The sequence below is a fragment of the Gobio gobio genome, assembly GCF_949357685.1.
Source record: "Gobio gobio genome assembly, chromosome: 10".
Lineage (NCBI taxonomy): Eukaryota > Metazoa > Chordata > Actinopteri > Cypriniformes > Gobionidae > Gobio > Gobio gobio.
In genome coordinates, this window is record NC_137116.1 from 6,620,672 (window position 1) to 6,633,533 (window position 12,862).

General features: G+C 41.0%; 1 protein-coding gene across 1 annotated transcript in view; it reads right to left on the bottom strand.

Moving 5' to 3' along the window:
* Positions 1 to 10,354: 10,354 nt before the first annotated feature.
* Positions 10,355 to 12,862, bottom strand: part of rnf122 (ring finger protein 122) — a gene marked incomplete at its 3' end in the record, with an annotated part of 40,269 nt that continues 37,761 nt past the window's right edge. Inside the window, exon 6 of the mRNA XM_079827880.1 lies at positions 10,355 to 10,469. Within this exon, the coding sequence (XP_079684006.1) occupies positions 10,355 to 10,469 (115 nt within the window). The remainder of the gene's footprint in view (positions 10,470 to 12,862) is intronic.

The window sequence follows — 12,862 nt, forward strand, 5'->3', positions numbered from 1 at the left end:
CCCTTTCAAGAAGAGGGCGGAGCTTCAAGAGCTTGTGTCAGCAGCTCCAATTACCTCATGCAGACATGCACTGAAAATGTCAGAAACTTTTTCCCACTATACCCGCTCCACTCCTCACTCACTGATATCAAAAACACGCCTCCGTCTTCGCTCCGAGGAAATTTGCGGCTAAAGTATTTAAGTAAGCTCTGAAATATCACAAAAGTTTGGTTTATAACATACACTTTTAAAAAACCCGCTCCTCACTCCATTCAAAATCACTCCGCTCCCACTCCACTCACGTACCCTGGTTCGTACTGTATTGCAAAAAAATGTGAAAAGATGGATACGACCCCAAATTTGCTCGACTACAACATGGCCTTCCTCTTCTCAACATGGCCTTTGTTGCGTGTTCCTGGAGGCAGGGTTTATGTAAATTGTAGGGTTAGTGATGTCACTAACCCGTAAAGAAGCTCATTGTAGTCCCTACCAGCCATTTGTTGTAGTCCTTAAAAAGCCAGTTCTTTAAAAGAAAATATCTCCCTTTGCTTTGAACTTTGAGCGTCGTAACTTTGCAGATGTTGTTTTGCTTTAACTAACATTAAAAAAGGGAAATCATAATCAACCACCCTTTAAAACACATATTGGTTTCACTTTATTTTGATGGTCCCTTGAACATATTCTGTTGACTATATGTAACGTTGCACATACATGTCTACTAACTCTCATTAGAGTGCTAGTGGAGTATTAATAGACTGGTAGGGTTAGGATAGTTGCTTATAGACATTAGAATGTCTGTTGAAGGACCATCACAATAAAGAGTTAGCAGATATCAAGCAGAGTCTACTAATATTCTAATGAGTTAGAGACTTGACATGTAGTTATAAAGTTACTTACAGGGAGTGCAGAATTATTAGGCACGTTGATTTTCTGATCATATTTTTTTTCCAGGCACATTTGACCAATTCCAAACCACAGAAATCCTAATAACTACTATTGATTTAGTATTTAATAATGTATAAGTGATATATAATTGTTCATGAAGGCTGGAAATGAAAATCATCTAATATTCAGGTGTGCAGAATTATTAGGCATGTTTTCTTTTACAGATAAATTGAGCCAAAAAAGAGATTTAACTCAGACTGAAAAGTCAAAAAGTATTAAATGCCCATGAGAAGGATGCAATACTAATGCAATACTAGACATTGCAGTTAAGGCGTGACCATTGGACAGTGAAATGCTCGTTGGGTCAGCAGGGTCAGACAAAAACATGTGGCGGAGAAAAGACACCTGTTAACCGCAAAAGAATTAAGAATTAAGGTCAAGAATTAAGGGTGAAACCATCAGGAACCCTTTAGTCTCCAGCGCCACCATTTTCCAGAGCTGCAACCTACCTGGAGTCTCCAGAAGTGCAAGGTGTCAGGATCTCAGAGACTTCAGTTAGGTAAAGAATCCTAAAAAATGACCCCCACTAGATAAGAATCATAAGCTGAAGTGTTGTAAAATACATGAAGAAGGTTTTTTTATAGGCTTTATGGACAGATAGGTTGAGAGTGACTCTTGAAGGACCAGCACCACATCCTCTAGTACCACTGTTTGAAGAATTCATCTTCCAGAATCTGGCAGTACGTTTTGGGAGTTCATTTTAGTCCATCCTGAAGTCCGTTTTGCAGAGATGGACTAAAAATGAACTCCCAAAACATACTGCCAGATTCTGGAAGATTAATTCTTCAAACAGTGGTACTAGAGGATGTGGTGCTGGTCCTTCAAGAGTCATTCTCAACCTATAAAACCTATAAAGCCTATAAAAAAACCTTCTTCATGTATTTTACAACACTTCAGCTTGTGATTCTTATCTAGTTGGGGTCATTTTTTAGGATTTTTTACCTAACTGAAGTCTCTGAGATCCTGACACCTTGCACTTCTGGAGACTCCAGGTAGGTTGCAGCTCTGGAAAATAGTGGCACTGGAGACTAAAGGGTTCCTGATGGTTTCACCCTTAATTCTTCACCTTAATTCTTAATTCTTTTGCAGTTAATAGGTGTCTTTTCTTCACCACCTGTTTTTGTCAGATCCTGCTGACCCAACGAGCATTTCACTGTCCAATGGTCATGCCTTAACTGCAATGTCTAGTATTGCATTAGTATTGCATCCTTCTCATGGGCATTTAATACTTTTTGACTTTTCAGTCTGAGTTAAATCTCTTTTTTGGCCCAATTTATCAGTAAAAGAAAACATGCCTAATAATTCTGCACACCTGAATATAAGGTGATTTTCATTTCCAGCCTTCATGAACAATTATATATCACTTATACATTATTAAATACTAAATCAATAGTAGTTATTAGGATTACTGTGGTTTGGAATTGGTCAAATGTGCCTGGAAAAAAATATGATCAGAAAATCAACGTGCCTAATAATTCTGCACTCCCTGTATAATCAACAGAATGTTCAAAAGGGACCATCAAAATAAAGTTACCCCAATTCCCAGTTAACACATTTACTTTACTCTTCACCTTCAATCACTAGAGAATAATGCTGAATATTGTCTGAACCTCTTACTGAGAGAAAGTCTTATCAGTATGTTTTGGGAAAGTTTTGTTTTCGACCAATTCCAACCTTGAAGAAGCGGTGTATCTGTGTGTATAGTGTCTATAGCGATTTGCGTACTTTCACAAAATACTACATTCTGTATGTTCTGAATTGGAAGTTGGACAAACAGTTGGTATTGATCCATCTTTGAGAAGCAACCTTTGTGCAAATCCTGCGTTTCACTGACCCTCATTTGCAAAGCAGCACAGTGTACATTGATTCACACAAACATGTTCTGAAAACATTCAGTAAACGTGATGGAAGGACCTAAATTGTACCAAAAACATTCCAGGTTGGTCCCCTAAAGGTCCTGCAAACGTTATGGGAACGCAGTGTAGAGGGAAAGTCTAAAGGTCACCTTATCATCCCCAGAATGTCCTTAATGTTCTGTGAAGGTCCACCAAATCACGTCCCCCAAACCCATAAAGGTCCTATGACATGGATTTTTTTGTTTATTTTATAATGTATTCTGAGGTGTACTTATATTGTTTAGAACGATTCAGTCCGATTTGGTGAACTGATTCGACCGGTTCACTAAAAATAACTGGTTCAAAAGAACGATTAGTTTGCGAACCGGACATCAATGGACCAGAGACGGAGCGATTGCTAACAAAGTTATATATTGTAACTACTGAATTGTGAGAGCGCTGTCAGTGAAAGTTTATTTTGTTTGTAACTGAGAGTTCTGAATAAAGTCCGAGTCCTAGTCACGCTGAGCCCGTCTTCCTCCTTATTGAATTCCAGCATTATTTTTAGATATTTTCCTATCATATGAAAAGCGTCAGTGACACGCATTGAGTACACAGTGCAAACAAAGACAATAGCACAGTAATCGGGTTTAATCCAGTTTATTGTGGGGATAGCTGGCTAGCCGCGTATGGTGCCTCCGTTGTGGGCCACATGCAGTACTGGGGGTCGGTGATGTTGAAGGCCGACCGGGCAGTGCAGCCTGTGCATTGACGTGCGTGAGGTTTATATCTAAAGATGTGGCTCTGCCGATGTTGAGCAGAAACTCACGATTGTATGCACATTTAAGAACAGATAGACGCGACGAGGACGTACAAAAAAAACTGACTCACAAGATAGAAAACACAAAAACAGTCGGGAGAGAAGCCGCAGCGTGTGCACGAATAATAACGTTCTGTGTGAACTTGAATAATTAGCTACACATCAGAAATCACTGATCACAGATCAGAAGGAACTGAAAAAAGACTTCTGTTTTTATTTGTACATCCAAACACTGAGAAACTGCCAACATTCACTCGTTCACAAGCCATGATCTCTCGAGGACAAACAAATATGGCGCTCGGATGGGCGTGCCAAATACTCTGGGCGGAGGAAAGGGAGGTAACCATTCCTGTTATGACGTCATAACAGGAAAATTCAAGATCAGCTCATCTGGGCTGTCATTTTCTCAAAGGCAGAGAAAGACAGCCAGAACTCGGTTTACACCAATCGAAATTTCTAGCCACTTGGGGACAATATTCAGGCTAGGGGAACTCATATTAATGTTGAAAAACCTCATAAAATAAAAATGTCATGCCATGGGACCTTTAAAGAACTCCACATGTAGGAGCCATACATTGGGTTTGATTAGTCTTTTATGGTATTTCCTCTTTTTCTATACTGTTGTGTATGTGCATGCGCTAAGTTACGTCATCGGTTACTGTGGGTGGCACTGGGGGCGTGGTGTCTGTATGTGTGCTCACCTCTGTGGCGGCTAAGGGTTTGGGATCATGGCGGCAGGGTGAGCATGGGGAGAAACTTTCTGTTGACCGTCATCGTCACCTTCACAGTTACTGTTACCGCCATTGTCCTCATCAACATCTTCTGTGAATGCACTGAGGTATTTTTGTACGGTTTATGAAGAACATCTGTCAAAGTAAGTGTCTGTTCCTTGCGAAATAGAGCAATAAAGACTTTCCATCATGTGTAATGGTTCAGCGTGACGCGTCTTCAGTGTTAAACCACGTCTGTTTGGATTGATTTTTGAAAAATCGTCCCCCAACCCTTTTAAGATCTCCACATCATGTCTGTCTCGGAACATTCTAGGAACGTTACTAGATTACGTCCTTAACACCAGCGGGGACGTTCTGAAAATGTTCTGGGAACATCCAATTTCCAAATAAAGTATGGTCCCCTAAACATTCCGAGAACGTCCAACCCTTGAATGTTTTGGGAATGTTACCAGACACCAGCAGGGATATTCAGAGAACGTTCTGGGAACATCACATTTCTAGCGGGATGGCTATTGCTGTTCAGACCGGAGTTTGAACCTCTGCTCAACAATAAAAACGGGATACACAGCGAGCTGTCCCAAATTCTCCCAATGCAGCGCATGTGGCATGTTTTACTCTATCGCTGTGTTCTAAGCAACAGGGGCATTGTGGGGTTCGAGGCTAGCTAAAAAGGTCCCATTGTCCAGCAAGTTCCATTTGGGGAGTTGTATGATATCTCATATCGGATGATCTTAACTGCTTACTGCTTATCTCCTAAACTGCCATTTTCTTTAGCACGCTATTCAACGCAAATCCCACACAGAGTTTGCACGGAACTGGGTTTGGGGAGAAAATCACTTATGTGTGTCATGTGCCTGTCTGTCAATGGGAGGAAACCAGACCCTATTTTGGAGATCTCCAGGCAGTAGCTATAGCCTTCTCCAAAATCTAAGATTAAAATCTTCAAGTGTGTAGCCAGCCTAAAACAGGACCCTTGTTGTCATCCGGATAACCAATGGAGATATGATTCTATATGTCCATATGTGGAGATTTTCCCATCAGAATCATTCAACCTGAAGTAATGATGTAGTTTAGGGACTTGTAGTTGCTTTTGTATTGAGACTACAAACTCCTTGCTGAGTGTTGAAGCTGATGAAACAGCAAACTATTCTTCAGTCAATTTTTTTCTCCAATTGACTGCAATCTTCATTCATCATACCTGGTCCTCGGGTCTTAACTGTAAATTCCCCTACAATATAGGCTCATTAGTACCTGTGGGCTGCTATACGCAAGCCATCCGCCATATTGGAACAGTCAATGTACATCTGAAACCAGTTATTCACATGTATGACTATATCTGCAATAGACATTAGCAGATGACTTTCACATGTAGTTTATCATTAATGTGCTAATTCTGCATATGGATATTGCATATAGAGTTATACAATAAAATACACATCTGAAAGGTTAACCCATTTAGTCTGGAATTTATAGCTTGGTGGGTTTTACAGAGCTAGACTGCACAATGCAGTTACATTTTTGATGAAAATTCATTGATTTGTTGTTGTCATGTTAACCGTTCAAAGGCTAACCCTAACCCTAAACCTTCAATTACTATTCCCAACGTTAGTCCACTAATACAGTTCACTTGAAGAAGAGTGAGCGAATTTGGACAGTACTCATTATTGCGGTGCATTGTGGGATTGAATGTGGGAGTGCACTCGATAATGTCCGGTTTCGGACACCAGAAAAGGGCTGTTTCCTCAATTAGTGCCCGTTTTGAGGGTATTGGGACGATTTCAAGTCCCAAGTGTGCCACACAAGTCCTGAAAAGTAAAGCCAAACGTTTCGATGAGCTGAGATTGACAGCTTCTCTGAGAAAAGTAGTCACTGAGGCACCAACAGACTTTTTGGGGGATTTTCAGGGGGAGATTGGAGCTTTAACTTTTAATTTCTTTCCCCAGGAACTAGGGACTTTGGGGTGGTACTCGGTGTGTTTCAACCGCAGGGACCAGGGTCTAAAGGAAGTTCCAGGTAAAAATTTCCACCTCAGAAAGTTCCTGCTCGCAAAGTTATTATTTTTTTTTTCAAAGTTCAGGAACTTTCAGAGGTGGGACTTGAAAATGCTGATTGATTTGAGTTCACGTAGCATTTTGATTGGTTGACTCCATGCAACATTTTATTTCAACCACCATTTATAAAAGTCTGTTGCCCTTGCAGTAAGAGTTGCTCGAATCAACGAAGAGTTTCGAATCAAATGGAGTTTAAAAAATAAGACCAATGGACAGACGACGAGGTTCAGGCTTTATTAAGCTTATATTAAGCTTATATAAATCCAGCGGGAAAGTCGCGCACAGTCCTAGATCACCGGACTAATCTTTACGGTACTTTAGACCGCGATGGAAACACAGACAGCAACAGGTCTGGGGGAAAAAGTTCCTGGGAAAAATTGTTCTGGGTTATGCCGGTGAAAACGGAACTTTTGACTATACTAACCGATTCGGCAGGAGTGTGGGCGGGGCATTGATACCTTATATCTTGTGCTGATTCGGGACCTGAGTCTGCGCAATAGTAAGAAGTGGAGCTTACTATTGCACAGACTCAGGTCCCGAATCAGCGGAAGATGTCAGTGCCATATTGGGACATTGGTGGCTTTACTTTTCTACAATGGAAGAGAGTGAAGGTGCGTTGTTTATCTTTGTTTACAATCTATGTTCCAAGATGGCGGAGGTGGCTATTTTGGTATAGCACCTAAAGAAAATCTCACAGTAACCTACATTTTTGTGATATCAACTTCAAATTAGATTTTCTAGCAATTTTAGATTACAACTTATTTTGTGAAATATATATTTTGTATAAAATAAAAATGTTTAGTTCAGGTACATATGCTTTACAGTAAACTTGGACTTCTATAATTTTCACACTTTTTTTCACCTCTGTATTTCAAAGCATTCATTCAACCATTTAAGCTCAGATCCTTTCCACATGTGACAGTTAACAGGTTAAAGGTCAGCTGAACACTCACACAGCGAAAAGGAAAAATACTGCACAGATAAATGCTGTCAAATTTTTTTGTTGTTTTTTTGGTGTGAAAACATTGACTAAAACACTGCAGATAACAATGGCAAAACAGATTACAGTGAACAAACACAAAAAACTTGAAATACAAAAAGAAAGTCACTTGTGTTTTCACTGGCAGCCCATTTCTGTGGTAGTGTTTGCTTAAAATCTCTTAAGACAGTCGATGATTTGTGCACATATAATCTAGAATGAACGCGACATCTGTCACTACTACTGATGACTGTAAAATCCACACACACACACACACACACACACACACACACACACACACACACACACACACACACACACACACACACACACACACACTCTGTGATGAAATTCTTTGGGCCCAATGCACTGTGCTGTTGTTGCTGGAATGCTGTAAATGTGGTTTCCTCCATCTCAGCCGGTCTTATGTAGAGTATTTACAGTACAGATGTTCAGTTTGTAGCCCTAAAACCCAGAAGACAATTAGTAGGTTTGAGTGAGGGATTCTCACTGGAGTTTTCAGTGGTTTTTGGAGTAAAATAAGGTCTGTGTTTACATTTAATTTTGGCACAGTTTGTTCTACAACACAAATTACACACATTAATACCTCCGATGAGAATTGTAAAACTATTGTGTGCTTTAAAAAAAGTTTCTACTTAAAAGACTACAATGGTTGTTTGTTTGTTCAAGTATTGAAACTCACATCCTTGTGGTAGTTGTAGTTCTTATGTAGCAACTTCAGTTTATAAAGCACTCAAGTGTTTCCAATTTCACATTCTTCATAAACCTTGAAGTAGTGTTAACCAGACCTTATTTTACTTTTAAGAGATAGTTCTCCCAAAAATAAAAATTCTGTCATTAATTACTCACCCTCGTGTCATTGCAAACCCGTAAGACCTTTGTTCATCTTCGGGAACACAAATGAAGATCTTTTTGATGAAATCTGAGAGATTTCTGTCCCTCTATTGACAGCTACGCAACTACCACTTTGATGCTTCAAAAAGTTCATAAAGAGACAGTAAAACTAATCCATATAAATTGAGCGGTTTAGTCCAAATTTTCTGATGAAACTTGATCGCTTTATATGATGAACAGATTTAGGCTTTTATTCACAAACACTGATCAGCAAACATAAACAGAAGCTGAACCGATCCTGCTTGCGGAAGGTCAAACGTGCTGCGTAACATGAGAATGAACCTCATTGGTTCTTGCTGAAGCTCAAACGTGCTGCGTAACATGAGAATGAACCTCATTGGTTCTTGCAGAAGCTCAAACGTGCTGCGTGACACGAGAATTAACCTCATTGGTTCTTGCAGAAGCTCAAATGTGCTGCGTGACACGAGAGTGAACCTCATTGGTTCTTGCGGAAGCTTAATCGTGCTGCGTAACACAAGAACGAACCTCATTGGTTCTTGATGAAGCTCAAATGTGCTGCGTGACACAAGAATGAACCTCATTGGTTCCTGAGGAAGCTCAAACGTGTTGCGTAACACGAGAATGAACCTCATTGGTTCTTGTTGAAGCTCAAACATGCTGTGTGACACAAGAATGAACCTCATTGGTTCCTGAGGAAGCTCAAACGTTTTGCGTAACACGAGAATGAACCTCATTGGTTCTTGTTGAAGCTCAAATGTGCTGCGTGACACAAGAATGAACCTCATTGGTTCCTGAGGAAGCTCAAACGTGTTGCGTAACATAAGAATGAACCTCATTGGTTCTTGTTGAAGCTCAAACGTGCTGCGTAACACGAGAATGAACCTCATTGGTTCTTGCTGAAGCTCAAATATGCTGCGTAACATGAGAATGAACCTCATTGGTTCTTGCTGAAGCTCAAACATGCTGCGTGACACGAGAATGAACCTCATTGGTTCCTGAGGAAGCTCAAACGTGTTGCGTAACACGAGAATGAACCTCATTGGTTCTTGTTGAAGCTCAAATGTGCTGCGTGACACAAGAATGAACCTCATTGGTTCCTGAGGAAGCTCAAACGTGCTGCGTAACACGAGAATGAACCTCATTGGTTCTTGAGGAAGCTCAAACGTGCTGTGTAACACGAGAATGAACCTCATTGGTTCTTGCTGAAGCTCAAATGTGCTGCGTAACATGAGCATGAACCTCATTGGTTCTTGCTGAAGCTTAAACGTGCTGCGCAACACAAGAATGAACCTCACTGGTTCTTGTGGAAGCTCAAACGTGTTGCGTAACACAAGAACGAACCTCATTGGTTCTTGCTTAAGCTCAAACGTGCTGCGTAACACAAAAAATAAACCTAATTGGTTCTTGCTCTTTCTCCTGTTACACAGCACGTTTGAGCTTCAGCAAGAACCAATGCGGTTTTGTGTGGTTTGTTCTCGCGCATCAAGCAGGTTCGGTTGAGCTTCTGTTTGTTCGCTGATCAATGTTTCTGAATAAAAGCCTAATTTCAGTCTGTTCATCATATAAAGTGATCGAGTCTCTTCAGAAAATTTTTACTAAACCGCTCAATTCATATGGATTAGTTTTCCGGTCTCTTTATGAACAGTTTGAAGCATCAAAGTGGTCAGTTGCGTAGCTGTCAATGGAGGGACAGAAATCTCTCAGATTTCATCAAAAAGATCTTCATTTGTGTTCCAAAGATGAACGAAAGTCTTGGAATGACATGAGGGTGAGTAATTAATGACAGAATTTTCATTTTTGGGTGAACTAACCCTTTAAAACCGCATTTACAGTAAAATCCTCAGAGAACCTGTGGTGAATTAGCTTTGTGGGTCAGCATACAAACTGACATTGACTGAACAGCTCGGTTAGCCTTCAACGTTAAATGAAAGGCCTTTTCCTCAAAAGATACAAAGCCTTATCCTAAAAGTTTCTTCAATCGAGCATCTATGGTTTCCCTTGTGTTTTGTTGAGAAAATGTGTCGCTGAGTTCATCTGTGAGGTTCAGTCTCAGAATATGGTGAGAGTCACAGTCAGATCAGAGAGTTATTGGGCTGTTTATGTCTGTAAAAAAACTCCAGAGAGAGTCTGATGTCAGGCTACACCAGCTCATCCAGCAGGGTGCCTATGCTCTGGTGCTGCTCCGTCGATCCGGCCAGGGGTTTATTACACATGGGGCAGACGCAGCGCACCTCCAGCCACTTCACCACACACCTGCAAACACACACGTTCTGCATTTAGTCCACCAACACACATACAAATGTGCATTTGCATTTGCCTTGTGATCTTGTTCCTGTATTGATGTACTTCTTATGGACCCTTTTAGACTGTGATGACGCATTTCTAGTTATTTTCATATTTTAAATTACATTTAATGTACATTAACAATTTAGCGACGAGATATTGGCCGATACCAATAACTGATAATTCTTTACATTTGAAAGCCGATAACCGATATATTGGCTGATAAGTCTAAATCCTAATTTTTATAAAATGTTTGAGTCTGATTACAAAAACAAACAGATATATGATATATGACAGACTTGCACTGCACATGTTGCACTGAACTGATACAGATATGGTGGCCGATATATTGTGCATTCCTAATATACTTTGTGTTATCCCAGCTAACAGGGAACGTTCTCATAATTTCTGGCAAGGTTCTCTCAAAGTTATGAACAAAAGGTCTTCCAGTAGCATTAATAAAACTTTACGTTAATGTTATCTGGTCTTCAATAATGTAATGTTCTCAAAAGGTTAGCACAAAAACGTTCTTTATTGTTTTGTTAACATTGTTTGTAGAAGGTGCATTGCACTCTGCTAATGACTCCTGCCCACCGTGGAAAACACCTGAACTTGACCTTGGAGCAATGGAAGAAGGTCGCCCATTTTCTTTTACGTCACGTGGACGGCCGTGTCCGTGTGCACCGTTTACCTGTGGAGCTGTGGGACGACCATTGGAGGGAGTGTGACCATTGGAGGGAGTGTGGCCAATGTTCTGCCGGAAAACCCTGGGTTGGGCCATTCTTTTGGACAAAATTTGACACTACCAATCTAAACATTGGTGTTCCCTCTTTCTGCATGATAATGCAACCTGCCACACTGCACACATTGATCAGGAATGGTTTGAGGAATATGATGAAGAGCTCAATCCATTTGAGCATCCGTGGGATGTGCTGGACCATTAGGCTTAACTCACGGCGGCTCCACCTCACAACCTACAGGACTTGAAGGATCTGCTGCTAATGCCTTGGTGCCAGATACCACAGGACAGCTTTGTAGAGTTCATGCCTTGGCGGGACGGTGCTCTTTTGGCAGCACACAGAGGACCAACAGCATATTAGGTCATAATGTTTTGGCTCATGGTTGGGCCCTATCATTCACCCGGCACAATGCGATGCCAGGCGCGGCGCAAGTGTTTTTTGCTAGTTTCAGCGTGATGCAGTTATAATTTTCACGTCCAGCGTCACGTTGTTTAAATAGAAAATGCACTGGCACCCATCTGTTCGCCCATGGGTGTGCTGGTCTGAAAACCAAGTGTTCAGGTGCATTGTTGGCGCGTTGCTATTTTGAGGAACTGAAAACGACTGCGCCATTGACCAACAAAAACCTGCTCTAAAGTTAATAGAGCAGTATTTTCTGTTTTATTTAAAGGGCATGTTAGTAATATGTGCCTACAAGCGGGTTCACAATGCGCATACACTCTGCTTGTTACAAACACAGGGAATTAAAAATATTATTAAAAGTAAAAGGAGAAGCGTTCAGTCTTTCCGCTCACATGTAAATAGCGAATCCTCCATGGTGCAAGCGCAACTGGCTTTTAGGGTGCTTTCACACTTGGTTCAATTGCCTGGACCGAACCAGAGTTCGATTGCGAGCGCTTAGCGTTTTTTACTGGTCACCTAGAGTTGAAGAATGTTCAACTTTGAATAAAATGCAGTGCTCATCACTGTCACTTTTCACCCAATCAGAGTGGAGGAGGGGCGGGACAAATACAACACCGACCAACCGCAACATTCTGCTTGTACTGTACAACGTCAACAAATGACAACAAGCAGTATAATAACGGAACAAAATCATTTAAAACAAGAGGCAGAGCAAATACTTTACATTGTATCAGCATTTTATATAGAATCAATACAGAAAAAAAACTATCTGTGAAATGAGATGCTAGTAACAATTCCGCAGATATTCCGTATCATAACAAGCAAAGAGTCTCAACTGAAAAAAACACTGTGCTGCCAAAACACTCTCAAGCGCCCACAGGGAGGCGTTTTCAGCAGAGCGCCTAGCATTTTCAGCTGGATAAAAACGCTTTGGTGGACACGCGGCCTTATTATACTGCTTGTTATCATCTGTTGATGTTGTACATTACAAGCAGAATGTGGCGGTTGGTCGGTGTTGTATTTGTCCCGCCCCTCCTCCACTGTGATTGGACGGCTGGGTGAAAAGTGACAGTGATGAGCGCTGCGTTTTACTCAAATTTGAACATTCTTCAACTCTAGGCGACCAGTAAAAAACGCTGAACGCTCAGCTCCTCGTTACGCTCATGGCGTTCTAAAAACGCGGTGCTCCCATTGAAAACAATTGAATACGCCAGCCAGCTG